This window comes from Crotalus tigris, unplaced genomic scaffold, assembly GCF_016545835.1.
Source record: "Crotalus tigris isolate CLP2741 ecotype Arizona unplaced genomic scaffold, ASM1654583v1 scf7180000024436.1354646, whole genome shotgun sequence".
NCBI lineage: Eukaryota > Metazoa > Chordata > Lepidosauria > Squamata > Viperidae > Crotalus > Crotalus tigris.
Window position 1 is genome coordinate 313,843 of NW_024100605.1, and position 14,726 is coordinate 328,568.

A 14,726-nucleotide genomic window follows, 5' to 3' on the forward strand; every position below is an offset into this window, starting at 1 on the left:
TCATAGTCATTCATCAGAACTCTTCAAACCAATTTGCTCCATAACTTTATTCACCAATGCCCTTTCTTATAATCACTCTGTAGCCTTCTGAAAACATTCTCAAGCTCCCAGACCTAAAAGCAAGCAGGTGTTAAAAGATAATGCAAAATCAAAGACTGATCATGGAAGTCATATGAGACTCTACAGCATTCCTTATAAAGAAAAATTATATTGGGTGGTTGTAAGTTAAATGCAGTTTCAGTTATTTTATCAGCTTCACTCATGGTTATTCAAGGCATAAGTCAAAGTGCTAATTACTGTATGACTTTAAATGCCCAATATAATTTGATACCAAGAATGTTCCCAAAAGAGGCATTTACTGCACAGTTCCCTTTCCTCATTCATTAAATTTAACTGATGACATTCAGATAGCACCATCTTTATTTGGGTATTCTATGTTTTATTACTATTTTTTTCTCAATAGAGAAATATAGAAGTAGAAAGGCATAGAAATAAGGAAGATAGGTTTGAAAAGCAAGCACTACTATGGGGAGTTAGAAAAATTGTGGAGATCTGAAGAAAGCAATAGGGAAATCAGGAAAGAATAGGCAAAATGAGGAAATTAGTATTACTGTGAAGAAGGCAGATAAAGTAATGTTGGAAACAGAAAATTAATAGAAATATATTATGGGGGAGTAAGATAAGGTATACAGGTGAACAAAGAAATAGCTTTGATGGAAAGGATAATACAGAGAAACCACAGAAAGGGTGTAGAAAAAATACTTATTTTTAATATGTTATCTATTTCAGGTAATGCTACCCAAAATTATTTTCTTGTTGAATAAACAAATAAATAAACAGCTCACTTTTCGTTATGATATTGCCAAAGGATATGTTCAAGGTGAAGAAGATATAAAATGTTTAATTGGACAGATTGCTGGCCATGAGAAAGTTTATATTGTGAGTAAAATAGCCCTACATTTAAAGAGAAGTATTTGCCTTGATATTCTTCCTTTATGTTCTATAAATGATAAGAACATTTTTTGAAAATATATTTAGATCACAAAAATACTGTTATATAATACATTGTTGTAACATAATATATATGAATACATAAACCCAAAGTTAAAAAGACCAAGAATATGGAACTGAACCTTTAAAAATCAGTTTGGTTTCATTTAGGTTATTGATAAACTCTACAGACTGATTCTGGTTTCCATCAGAGAGGTAATGTTTGGATTTCCTGTTTAGGGGCAAGAAAATGCTTATCTTCCAATTGTATTCATTTCTTAACAAGGATAGGTATTCCCATTGTGGAAACTAAGCACAAATACATGAATAGTTAGGAGAGTGAGATTATGCCTTAGAAATATTCCCTTTTCTTATGATTATGAATTTCCTTACTGTTTCCCCTGATAATCTTCACAAAACTATTTGTTTTGTGTGTACGTGTATGTGTTGTTCTAGCAGAAATTGTGTGTGTGTGTTTTCTAGGAGAAATCTGTTTTAAAGTTAATTTGCAATCATATTACTAATCTTTGAGATGGAGCAAAGTAAGATATAGATCATTATAGACAATTAATTTAAACATTTTATTGCATTCTTTATCTTAAAAATAATTATAGTGACTAACAATGTAAAAGATACCATACATGAAAAACATCACGGGGAGTAAAGAAACAGAAACGGGGGGGGGGGGGAACTGTCATAAGTCATTGTGCTTTGTTTCTTTTTGGGAAGAGTGCTACTGTTGAAAATAGTCTTGCTTGGCTATTTATAATTTGATTAATATAAAATACATATTCTTCTTTAACAGGCAGTTAGCAAAATTTTGGAAAATAACAAACAAGAAGCCATGAAAGAGTTAGGTATGAATTTAAAGAGATTATCATTATTATGACTTAATATTATTTTCATTGCTATTATGAAACTTTAATTTCTATAGTGTTGATTCTTACAAAGCCAAAATAGCACTTTATGCACACGAAAGAACTACTCCAAGCAAGGACAATCAGAAAGACAATAGTAAGTTCCATGGTTTCCTCTGCATTTGCTCTGGCTTCAATAACTTTATTTCTTGCTCAGCCCCATATGAAACTGCACATTAACTACAGATAGTCCTCAACTTGCAAATACTGAGCCCAAAATTTCTGTTGTTAAGCAAGACAGTTGTTAAATAAGTTTTGCCCCATTTTATGACTTGTCTTGCCAAAGTTATTCAGTGAATCATTGCAGTTGTTAAATTAGTAACACAGTTGTTAAGTGAATCTGGCTTCCCCATTGACTTCGCTTATCAGAAGGTCACAAAAGGTGATCACATGAACAGTGGTAGGATTCAAATATGTGAACAACTGGTTCTCTGTGTGGATGCCGCTTCTGGAAGTCCATTCTGGGCCTGGGCAACAAAATATTAGCTACCAGTTCTGCCGAAGTGCGAACTGGCTGAATCACATCACTGCACATGGACCCAGGACACTGCAACTGTCATAAATATTAGCCAGTTGTCAAGAGTCTGAATTTTGATTACATGACCATGAGGATGCTGCAACAGTCATGTGAAAAACGATCTTAAGTCACATTTTTCAATCCCATTGTAACTTTGAATGGTCATTAAATGAATGGTTGTAAGGTGAGGACTACCTGTATTGAAAACTTTGCTTATTTTGATTGTAATACTTCAAGTTGTTGTCTGTGCAGTCACATAACTTAGCTTTTCTGTTCAGGGATTGTTTAGTTGTAACAGTGATGAATGAGGGGTAATTACAAACATTCCTTGAAGTTCTGACTGTTTCAGGACCCTGGGTCATGTGAACTCAATTTGGATGCTTGGGAACAAGTTCATACTTACAATGATTGCAGTGTCCCACAGTCATGTGACTGCCATTTGTGAACTTTTCTGCTGGTTTCCCACAAGCAGAGTCAATGAGGAAGCCAGCAGGGATGGTAGCAAGTCACTCCATAATTGTCCTCCCCACCTCCCTTTGTCTTGTGTCCTTCTTCCCTATGCATGCATGTACACGCAGCACCCTCTCCTCCAACTTGTTTGTGGCCTGCTCTGGGCCAACCAGGGCTCCCCCACCCCCCCTGCAGAACCACATGTTCCTTTCCTTGAAACTTTCTGCTTAATGACCTCTACATCTTGGAATTACAACAGCAACCAGGGGACTACCTGGATTGCCATTATTAATGCAATGTTCAGTTGCATTTTTTTTAGTAGCACCTAAAAGAAAGAAAAAAGAAATGGAAAGAATATTTATCTGCATGACTAAAGCAATCATCAGTGTCTTAAATTCCATAGTCTTTATTTGCACACTAGATGAGTACATAAACCACAGTTTATTTCAAGGTGCATAAGTGTCCATCTCAGAATTCTCTCAGCTGATACATTGTAGAAGAACCTGAAATACATTCAATTAAATATCCCTGGTTAATATTTACAGTTAATTCTTACTAACATTCTATATAATTGAAATACTATTTTGGATGGCAAATACTTCTTAACTATTAAAGCCACAATAAGATTTCTCTAATTATTTAATCACATCAGCAATATTAAAAAGGGGGGAGCTAAATTAGGAACAAAATATAATGAAATAGTGTAGGTTAAAAAAAGCCTTATTTTTTTATACATTTGTGATTATTTTCTTGATAATGCACATAATTTTTTTTTTGTTTCTTTTGTTTTTTCTTTTTCTGTTATTTAAAAAACAATAAAAAGTTTTATTTAAAAAAATACTCAGGGGTTAAATTATGCTGATGTTTAGAGTGGACAATCACTGCTCTTAAATTTCATCTTCTGCCAGTTTTCAGTTCTAAAAATTATTGCTTTTTATATGCAGAGACATTTTTTCCCCCTTCAACTGTGGGTAGGGATAGTGCATTCATGGAGAAGATTTATATAAAGAAGCACTTGAACTTTCCTGTATATATTTGCAAAGCAATATAAAATAGATGCATTTTTATCTGTGGATACCACTTTGGGCAGCTGTAGTATCTGGATACTTCATAAGTATTCTTGGATTTACTGTGCAGACATATCCAATGATAATGAAACGTTCAGCCCAAGAAAAAAGTGGATTTTTTTTATTGTATGTTTTTTTTATCTAAAGGAGAACATCCTTTCCTCCTAAGACTTTTGCTTCATACAAGAGAAAATGAGAGTGATCTGAGTAAATTACTTGACTACTTCTAATTAGCTATATTTCTCTTTTCAGGCTGAAATCACTTTTATAAAAAAAAATTAGTTTTTTATGTATCTATTTCTGAGGAACACACAGAGAGAGTTCACTCTGCTTTTCTAGTCTGTCTGAGAGGGCTGTAAGTTTGATGTCAATGGGGAAATGGTATCTCAGAAGTTATTAAATGGTTTCTTGGACACAAAAAACTTGCAGGGAAAAAAATGTCTTTTTACTCAATGTCTTAGGAACAAATTGCCCCTGGGTTGCTTGTTATTATAAAAGCAATTTTTACTGCTTTTATAATAAGAGGTAAAAAACATGAGGAACAAACACAAAAATAAAAATTGTCTTTCATTTAAAGTCTTGTTAAAGTTAATAGGATTAGAAAAAAACTTGTTTTTTTTCTTTTTCTTTTAGTTGGTTTTTATTTTTTAATTCAATGAGGGCCTCCTGCAAAGACTTCAGTTTTGGAAAAAGAATACTTTATATTTTTGTTTTCTGTTCTTCAGTATAATTTAACAAGTTTTGCTATTTTAACATATTTGTAAACTTGCACATTATGTGAATGAAATTTTGCACTTATTCAGAACCTTTTTCAGAATATTCTAGAACTGAGATTTCTTATATAGACATGATTCAAGATCCATTTGTGCATATCTCCATAGCTGCAGTTGCTGCTAGTCTTGGGGAGGGAGCATTTATTCCTAAATAGTTTTCCTTCACATTGAATGGCATTTATCATTTCTTGTATGAAAAATATTTTTATTTACTTTAGGATTAATGCAGCGTGACTATCCAGATATTGTCATTGCTGTGAAAACCAGACAAGCAGTTCAGACGGTGCTAAATACAGCTTTTGAAACTCTTAAATTTATGATATCAGGAGGAATTGTGGATAAAAATGAAGGAAATGAATTATATAAGGTAATTCAAACAAAATTATGCATGAAACATGATATATTTCTGTTATAGAAAAAAGATCAAATTATATTTACAAATTTTGAATGTTGGGATTTCCAGTTTTAAAAATAGAAAGTTGAAGGTAAAACTAAACAATATTTTCATATGGCTAAATTTTCATTGAAAGAATTTTGAGAACATTAAATGGCTGCATATTCACTGAATGCATAGATTTCTGCCAAAATTTTGCAGGGAAATATAACTTGATTCTACTGTTATCTGGAATCTGAGTTCAGTGCTCAGATAGAATTTTTTGCTTCTGTGTGACCTAAAAATTCCTTGAAAATATTTCTCTACCTTTCTTTGATGTGGGCCTAATTACAGCCTGTAACCACTGCTTCGCTTCCTAATTTTATTATTTTTATAAAATACTTTAATTGGACTCTCAGGAGATTTGTTATCACATAATGGACATTATGATATAATGGTTCCCTCATCACCAAATTTGGTTGTATGAAGAAGAAACTGAGAGTTAATTAAATGCATTTCTAGTTCCTTTACTGAATCAGTTATTGGAATTGAGGAGATAGGAGGAGCTACACCCAACTTTATGTACAGTGGGGGCATATTTCTAGAGGGGCACGTAACTAAGGAAGAATATCAGCAAATAGCCCATGCCTGCAAAGATGAAATGAGGAAAGCTAAGGCTCAAAATGAACTAAGGCTTGCAACAAAAGTCAAAAATAACAACAAAAAAAGCTTCTTACAACATGTAAAAAACAAGAAAAAAGTTAAGGAAATGATTGGTCCATTAGTGGGGGAAAGTGGCAAGAAGATGACAAGCAACAGGGAGAAAGCAGAACTACTTAACTTTTTTTTTGCATCCATGTTTACACAAAGAGAAAAAACAGTCCAACCTATGAAAAACAGTACCATAAAAAATAGATTAGATTAGTTAAGATAGGCAAGAAAATGGTAAGTGAGCACCTGTCCACCCTAGACGAGTTCAAATCACCAGGACCAGATGGATTACACCCCAAGGTTCTCAAGAAACTGGCAAATGTGATCACAGAATCATTGGACTATGTCTTTCAAAGATCCTGGAGTACTGGGGAACAACCAGAGGACAGGAAAAGAGCTGATGTAGTTCCCATCTTCAAAAAGGAGGGAAAAATGGAAAAAATGAAAATGAAAAAAAAAGGCCACACTTGGAATACTGCATCCAGTTTTGGTCACCATGATGTAAAAAAGATGTTGAGACTCTAGAACAGACATGTCAAACTCGCGACATCACATGACGTCGTGCAAGGTATCGGGACGGTTTTGCCATTACTGGCAATAGGGTGGGCATGGCTTCTGGATGACGCATCTGGGCCGCGGGCTGGCAGTTTGACACCCCTGCTCTAGGAAGAGTACAGAGAAGAGCAACAAAGATGATTAGGGGACTGGAGGCTAAAACATATAAGGAACGGTTGCTGGATTTGGGTATGTCTAGTTTAATGACGAGAAGGACTAGGGGTGATATGATAGCAGTGTTCCAATATGTCAGGGGTTGCCACAAGGCAGGACAAGAAGCAGCAGATGGAAACTAACCAAAGAGAAGCAACCTAGAACTAAGGAGAAATTTCCTGATAGTTAGAACAGTGGTTCTCAACCTTTTTATACCGGCGACCCTGGTCATAAGGACGCGCTGCGCATGCACGGCGGCACCCCATGTGCCGCCCCATGCTCAGTGTGCATGCGCGGCGGCGCCCGCATGCCGGGTGTGCATGCGTGGCGCACATGCGCGGTCCCGCCAGCTGAGGAAAAAATGGCGGATTGTGTTGTTTGGTGACCCCAGTGAAATGGTCGTTTGACCCCAAATGGGGTCGCGACCCACAGGTTGAGAACCGCTGAGTTAGAACAATTAATCAGTAGAACAACCTGCCTCCAGAAGCTGTGAATTCTTCAACACTGGAAGTTTTTAAGAAGAAACTGGACAGCCATTTATCTGAAATGGTATTGGGTTTCCTGTCTGAGCAGGGGGTTGGACTAGAAAACCTCAAAGGTCCCTTCCAATTCTATTGTTATTGTTCTATTCAAAATTCCAGTTTTGAAAGATTCACAAAGGACATCACAATTTGATACTTGATCATCATAAATCATCATAAATATATACTCATCATCATAAATATACTCTCAGACAATGACATTTAAAGGTAAAAATGTGTCTCACCTTAGTTCTCACTAGTGTTTTTGGGAAGTAGTATAATATGTGCTCTTTAAAAAACAGCAGCTCATAATTTTTTTAAAATTTTTGAAATGATATATCATATATTATATATTATATGATTAGCAAGACCTCTGCATTAATCAGAAAAGTATAGTATGTGATTTAGAGCCATTTTACCTCAGAATTATATTGCTCAAGACGTCGTAGCTCTAAGAATGTAGAAATCATATAATAATATGAATTTAAAGAACTAATTAACATTATATTATAACAATATTCTTTTTTAGATGATTCTGTTAAGAAAACATCAGCTTGGAAAACTGCCTCCTACAATTGCCCCACCTACTGCACATGACCTCCTATGCAATATTGTGTGGCTTCAGGGTAATAAAAAACAGATAGAATACATTCAGGTAATGATGCTTTGAATGCTTCACAGAGGTAATATCTGGTTCAATGCATATCAGTGGTGACACATTAGATCTAGTCTTCACCTCCAAGCAGTAGAGGATGCCAAAATGGAAGAAATGACTATTAGTCCTTTGTATAGTCAGATTCTCCCTTGTTCACTTGAGGCTTGTGTGTTAGTTACTTGCTGCTTAGATTACTGCAATGTACCCTATATGAGGCTGCTTTTGAAAACTACTTGGAAGGTGCGGTTAGTCCAAAATCCAGCAGCTTGCTTGTTAGCAGGTGAAAGCCACTTTCTCCAGATCACGTAACTCCAGTGCTTTGGGCTTTCTATCTGATTTTTAAAGCCTTATGAAACTTGGCTCCTGGCACCCTTAAGGGCCATGTACATCAATTAGATCCTACGTATCCAGTACACACGTCTCTGGTTTGCTGATGGTTCCTTTCCTGTGTAACATCTAGGAGAAACAAAATCATCCTGTATAGCATTGGCACCAATGCTATACCCTTATGGCAGTGTTTCCCAAACTTGACAATTTTAAGGCATGTGGACTTCAACTCCCAGAATAGCTTTCCATCAGATATTTGGATAGTTTCATTGCATAAGTTGATGTGAAATGAGCTGGTATATAGATAAAGGAAATCACTCTTTCCTCTGTTTGAAAAAAGAGAGGAAACTCATAAAAACTCATGCATAGTCCCACATATATACAATACATCATATAGACAACTTGATATCCTTCAGATATAATTCCCACATTAGCTACGCTGGCTGAAACTCAGACGTTAAAAAAGTAGAAATCCCAAATTACAAGTTAGAGATCCTATGTGTGTCATTGGCTTGCCTACCCGTCTCCAGACACTGAATATATTATTTAAATAGGCTTTTGACACTCAGACCACACAATTATAAATCCTTAATTTTGTTACATGATTTCTTCATTGGTGAAGTAATACCAGAAAGCATAAGAAGTGCTTACTATTTGATATGCAAATAGATTCCCAGGAATGTAATACATATTGGTATTAATGAATGAGTTACGGCCATTTCCACAGCCAATCCCAATTCACTGCTTTTGGGGTCTTATATCTATCTACTCATGAATTGATAATGGCAGGTTTAGGAGAAGAGTTTTAGACAACCAGTTCATCCAAAATAACATTGCTGGAAATGATGAATGTATTGTTTTCATGCCTTCTGAATTCAGGATTCTCATTACACCGGGTGGACTTTCACAGGAGGAATAATATTATGAGTCCCTCTATGAATTCTTGGATGAGGAGAACTTGACATCCCTTTAGGGCAGTGTTTCTCAACCTTGACAATTTTAAGGCATGTGGACTTCAACTCCCAGAATTCCACAGCCAGCATTGCTGGCTGTGGAATTCTGGGAGTTGAAGTCTACATGCCTTAAAATTGTCAAGGTTGAGAAACACTGCTTTAGGGCCAGAATTTGCAAGAGGCAGTGGTGACTAAGCCATCTGTGGGAGTAAAGCTGGGGATAAACAGTATATTTTAAACAAACACAACTAAAGTTGATGAACTGCTGAAATCTAATCCACTGAGGAACAGCAAGAGGCAACTGAAGCTGCTTGGGCAAAGATGCAGTTTTCTGGCAGCGCAATTGGAGGACAGCAGGAAGAGAGCTATGCTCTGCAGAAAGTCTGCCCTTGGTTTTGATTTCAACTACTTCTTTTCTGAGGGTCCCATTTATAAATCAAATATGAGGCTGTCAGGATGACTCATGATCATCTCTTCTTCACTATTCCTTTGGATTACACTAAAATCAATGCTTTGAACTTCAGACTATTTATCTCAGCTACACTGCTTCTCTAGGCTTTCCCTCTGTGGTAGACCTGCCATCTAAATTCATTGGGGCAATAGGAGCCAAAGAAGGTTAAGTGGCAAACAATTCCCAATAAATTCTGGCAGTATAATGAGGAATTACAAAAACCAAAACAGATTCTTCCATTACAGCTGGCTCAGCTCAGAATATTGGTCTTTATCTTACAGGCTTAGTCAATAGCAAGCTGCTCATTTTATTATAAAATTCCAGTTGGTGCTTCAGAAAAATTCATGGTGAGAAATAACACTTTGCTATCTTCCTAGCTCAGGATTAGTCACATACAAATAAACTAGATTTCTTTCTCATCAAACAAACTAGTACAGGTAGTCATCATTTAGTGACTGTCTTGGACAGTGACCATTTGAAGTTATAATAGTGATGAAAAAGTAATTTTGCAACCAATGCCTGCATTGCAGTGCCTCTCAAGTCATGTGTTTGCCATTACAGTCAGTACCTGTTGTCCTGTGCCTGATCTATTTTTTTTCTCTTCATCCTCCCTTCCACAGTGGCAAGATTGTCTAAACAAGCTATCTTTTCCTGAGCTGGTTTTCTCCCCAGCCCAGCAGTCCCCTGAAAAATGCTAATTGCAGGTTAACAAGCTCAGCTCTATGATCTTAATTTGTTGATTAGAACCTTCTGGCTGGGGTGTAGCTGCAATCTGAAATTGATAAGATTCTAGACCATGGATGTCAAACTTGCAATGTCACATGACGTGTCATGATGTATTGCGACTTTTTTCCCATTGCTGGAGCTGGGATGGGTACGGTTTCGGCATGACGCATCCGGCCCGTGGGCCAGCAGTTTGACCCCCCTGCTCTAGTCAGTTTCACAGTAAAGACCTTTTTGCCTTCCCTTTTTGCTAATATCTTGCATCATAGTATGCTAGGCAGATAGTGCCAGTGCATTCCTTTTGATATGCATTCCCCATTGTGTGCCTACTTGCTCTTATACAGATAGTCCTTTTTTAGTGACTATTTTGTTTAGTGAGTATATGCAGTTGACAGTGATGAAGAAGTAACTTTGCAACCAGTCCTTGCATTTACAACCTCACAGATCTCTAAAGCAAAAGAAAGCTGAATAAAGATTGTAAGCATAGTCATGGGTTCACCTAGCAATTGTTTTGCCTAATGACCAATAGCATTAAGGCTTATATACTGTCTCATAGCACTTTACAGCATTCTCTGGACTGTTTACAGTATTTGCATATCACCTCCAACAATTTCATTTTACCGACCTTGAAAGGATGGAAGGCTGAGTCAACCTTGAGCATCATCAGGATCAAATTCCAGAGACTTCTGGTTTTTCACAGTAGCGACCGTCACGGGCTTGAAGATTCTCTGCACTCCCACGGTTAATTTCGCCCTGCCAGTCCTGTACAAAGACACTTCTCCTGATTTACTTTTTATATCTACAGCAACATTTACAAACATACGGAAAAACGTTTTGATTCAGCAAAATACATTGATTAAGAAAGACACTGGGCAAAAGAAAAAAAACCTAAGTGGAAACTAAGAAAATAGATGATGGGACTTACCAGAGAGAATACTTAAAAAAGAAACATTTGGTTGAATATGGTTAAAAAAGTAGAAAAGTTTTGGAATATGTATGTCACTCTAAGAGGGATGAATTCTCTAAATATAATATATAGTATGCTTTTTTCCCTTTTTTGTTCTCTTTCTTGATATGAATAATATAAAAAAGTTGAAATGACTTAGATAAAGGAAATGTTTTAGATATTTAAATGTGATTGAATCTAAGAAAATTATAATGGATAAAAATGTTTTGAATAAGAGTTAAGGGACTAAATAACTAGATGTATTAAATGGAATGTTTAAAGATTAAACATATTTTTAATTATGGTTAAAAAGAATAAGAAATTTAGGAAATAAATACATATTAGCTTAGGAGGGATAAATATTTTAAGTAGTATGTTATTTTTTATGCTTCTTTACTCTTGCTTTTCTTTCTTTTTTTCTACTGTCTTATCTATTTCTTAAGTAATGTAATAGTGTGAGATGGTTCATATGGAAAAATAGAGTTAAATTTTTAAATGTAATTAATTTTTGAGAAAATCTTAACCAGTAAGAATATCTAGAATTTGGTGGGAGAAACAAATTAAAATAAGGACTGTAACAGGATTTTGATAAGGCAACCAGAATGTTTGGATAGAAAAGAAATATTATATTGATGTGATCATTATTTTTAGGACTATTGGGAAAAAATTATATATTTAATTGTTATCTATCAAAATGATAAGAATTGTATTAACTCAATGTTTGCAAAAGAGGATATTTTGGGAAAAGAGGAAATCAACTAAAATTATTATGTGGATTATGGATTATAGAAATCAATTGTTTGTGATTGTTTTACAACACACTGTTTACCAATTATTAAGTGATTTAATAATTTTTTTTAAAAAAATCAATAAAATACATTACAAAAAAACCAAAAACAAATTCCAGGCTGTAAGCAGAGTTTGCCTGCAATTTGCACTTTAACCTCTGTGCCACCAGGACCAAGTTGCTGGCCCCTCCTAAATAAGGAATATCTATCATTCCTTCTCCAACGAATGTAAATACAAACACTAATTTTCTTCTTGCTAATTATCCCAGCTTCAGGATGAGCCTTGCCAAATTTGGAAAAAAAAATCTGAGTTCAGTCAGTCCACAGCACTTGTTACCATCCAGTTGCCTCCTCTGTACTGCATGAAGAATGCAAATTGCTTTTGAAATTGCTAATTATTACTTCATTCTCATTTTTTCCAGGAAGAAGGAATTTCCAATTTGCTCCAGTCTTAAATCCAAAAGAATAAAGGGACTCTGCAGGGTTTTCACATCCTAAAACAGGCCTTTATCTTTCAGCCAATGCTGTTATTATAAAAATTCTGGAAAAATATTTGTGATAGTCCTCCCAAAAAACTCATATACTAAATACCACGTCAGAAAGTATAATTCATTTGAATTAAAAAAGGGGGAGGCAAGGGGGAAGGTGGCAATTAAGTTAGCCTTCAAGTCCTGCCATCATCCATTCAGAGAGGTTGTTTCCGAATTCAGGTGTGTACCTAAATCATTCACAGGCTGCATGGAAATTAATCAGGAAACAAGACACTGACTCTGTTTCTCCTGTAGGTTCATCTTTACCACCACCTATATTCCTTCTTCTTTTAACAAATAGGCAGATGACCTTTCCTGAATGCCTGAAAATACAAAGGACTACAAGAAAGCCCTTTGGCATTTCATACAACATTTGGGAAATGTTGCAGTTTTAGTGACAGATAGGATTTCTACAGCATTCAGATCTGTATATCAAACCAACTGCAGGGAACTCATCATTTTCTGGTGTAGGGATTGGTATATGCCTCATACATTTGAGTTTTTACAGCACTGAGATCAGGTATATATTCCAGTTCCATCAAGGAAGAGCTTTTGCATCTCTGTTATGACAGCCTATAGGACATTTTGGACACTACAAGATGTTATTTTTCATAAGTTCTGGACTGCAGTCTTCTAACAGTACTCTGTACTCTGTTAGTTCTCAATAGGATTATTAGGGTGATTTTTTTTTTGCCTTTAAGAATTTGGTTATAGTAATTTTGGTGCATGCCTTGGCACCAACACTTTTCTTTTGTTTGCTTGTTGTTTTTGTTTTGCCTCAGTTTTCTGTTCTTCCAGCCAACCAGAAATTGCAAACTCTCTAAAAGGTTAAATATTACAGGACCATCCAAGGAGGATTATAGATACTTTATAGATCACCATTGACAATTGAGGCCATGGTCTTGCTTTGAAAGAAGTTTTTACCCATTTAAGTCATCTTAAAAACTCGATACTTGTTATATGTGAGTTTTTTTCCCCCATTGTTGTGCAAGCTGGTCAAGTGGTTTTCACCTTCAAATCCCAGGCTACTCTTACATTCATCTGATATTCCATCATTCAATGTTTCGGCCCAAAGTTTGGAATTTATCCTTTGCTCAACAAAAATCCCGTGTTTTGTATTCAAATTTATTGTGGTATTTTCTGGATGGGAAATTTGAAATAGTTACATAATTTAAATATCTTAACATACTTTACTTATGCAAATTTTATTTATCATTGATTGTTGTCCTCTAGTTTTAAAATCCTTTTGTATGTATTTGTCAGTTGCTACTCTTTTAAAATATTCAGAGCACTAAAAAATACTTTTCTTACTGGATGTCTTTGATGGTATGCTTAGAAACCTATTAAGTCCATATTCTACAATACAGTACTGTTCCTTTTTATTTTCAGAAAAAAGCAAAGATTCATTATTATGATTATGGAGATAGCATATGTGAAGAAGGTGATATGCCACAAGGAATCCATTTAATTGTATCAGGAATGATTAAGGTAAGATATTTGTTGTTGTTAGTTGTGAAGTCATGTCCGACCCATTGCGATCCCATGAACAATGTTCCTCCAGGTCTTCCTGTCTTCTACCATCTTCTGGAGTCCATTTAAGCTCACTCCTACTGCTTCAGTGACTCCATCCAGCCACCTCATTCTCTATCATCCCCTTCTTCTATTGCCCTCAATCTGTCCCAGCATTAGGCTCTTCTCCAGTGAGTCTTTCCTTTTCATTAGGTGGCCAAAGTATTTGAGTTTCAACTTCAGGATCTGGCCTTCTAAAGAGCAGTCGGGGTTGATCTCAACAAATACCCAGAAATATAACTGGGAATGAGGAAATTAATATTACTTAGAATTATTTTAGTAATACTGTATACAACTTGTAATTCACAATTGCTACTAGTCTGTAACCTGTCTTGAAATTGAATGTTTTGTTTTAGACTTCTTTGTTCTTTATTATTGTTTGCTATAATTAATGGCATCTAAAAAAGGGACTAGGTTTTGATCATGTAATTGACAAGAACTAGAATAACAGAGTTGGAAGGGACTTTGTGGATCATCTAATCCAACCCCCATCCAAGGAGACCCTACACCATTTCTGACAGATGACAGTCCAGTCTCTTCTTGAAAGCTTCCAGTGATGAAACTGCCACAACATCTGAAGGCAAATTATTTCATCAGTTGATTGTTCTCATTGTCAGAAAATTTCTCCTTATTTCTAGGTTGAATCTCTTCTTGATCAGTTTACATCCATTAGTGCTTGTCTGGCCTTCAGGTGCTTTGGAAAATAGGTTGATCCCCTCTCTCTGTGACAGTCCCTCAAATATTGGAACACTGCTAT

The 14,726-nt window shown here is 35.6% G+C and overlaps 1 protein-coding gene across 1 annotated transcript in view; it reads left to right on the forward strand.

The window, feature by feature from the left end:
- LOC120302597 (sodium/hydrogen exchanger 10-like) overlaps positions 1 to 14,726 on the forward strand; it is an 86,138-nt gene that overhangs the window by 56,557 nt on the left and 14,855 nt on the right. The window contains exons 17-21 of the mRNA XM_039331245.1: positions 790 to 939; positions 1,796 to 1,847; positions 4,933 to 5,081; positions 7,557 to 7,682; positions 13,790 to 13,888. Of these exons, the coding sequence (XP_039187179.1) occupies positions 790 to 939; positions 1,796 to 1,847; positions 4,933 to 5,081; positions 7,557 to 7,682; positions 13,790 to 13,888 (576 nt within the window). The remainder of the gene's footprint in view (positions 1 to 789; positions 940 to 1,795; positions 1,848 to 4,932; positions 5,082 to 7,556; positions 7,683 to 13,789; positions 13,889 to 14,726) is intronic.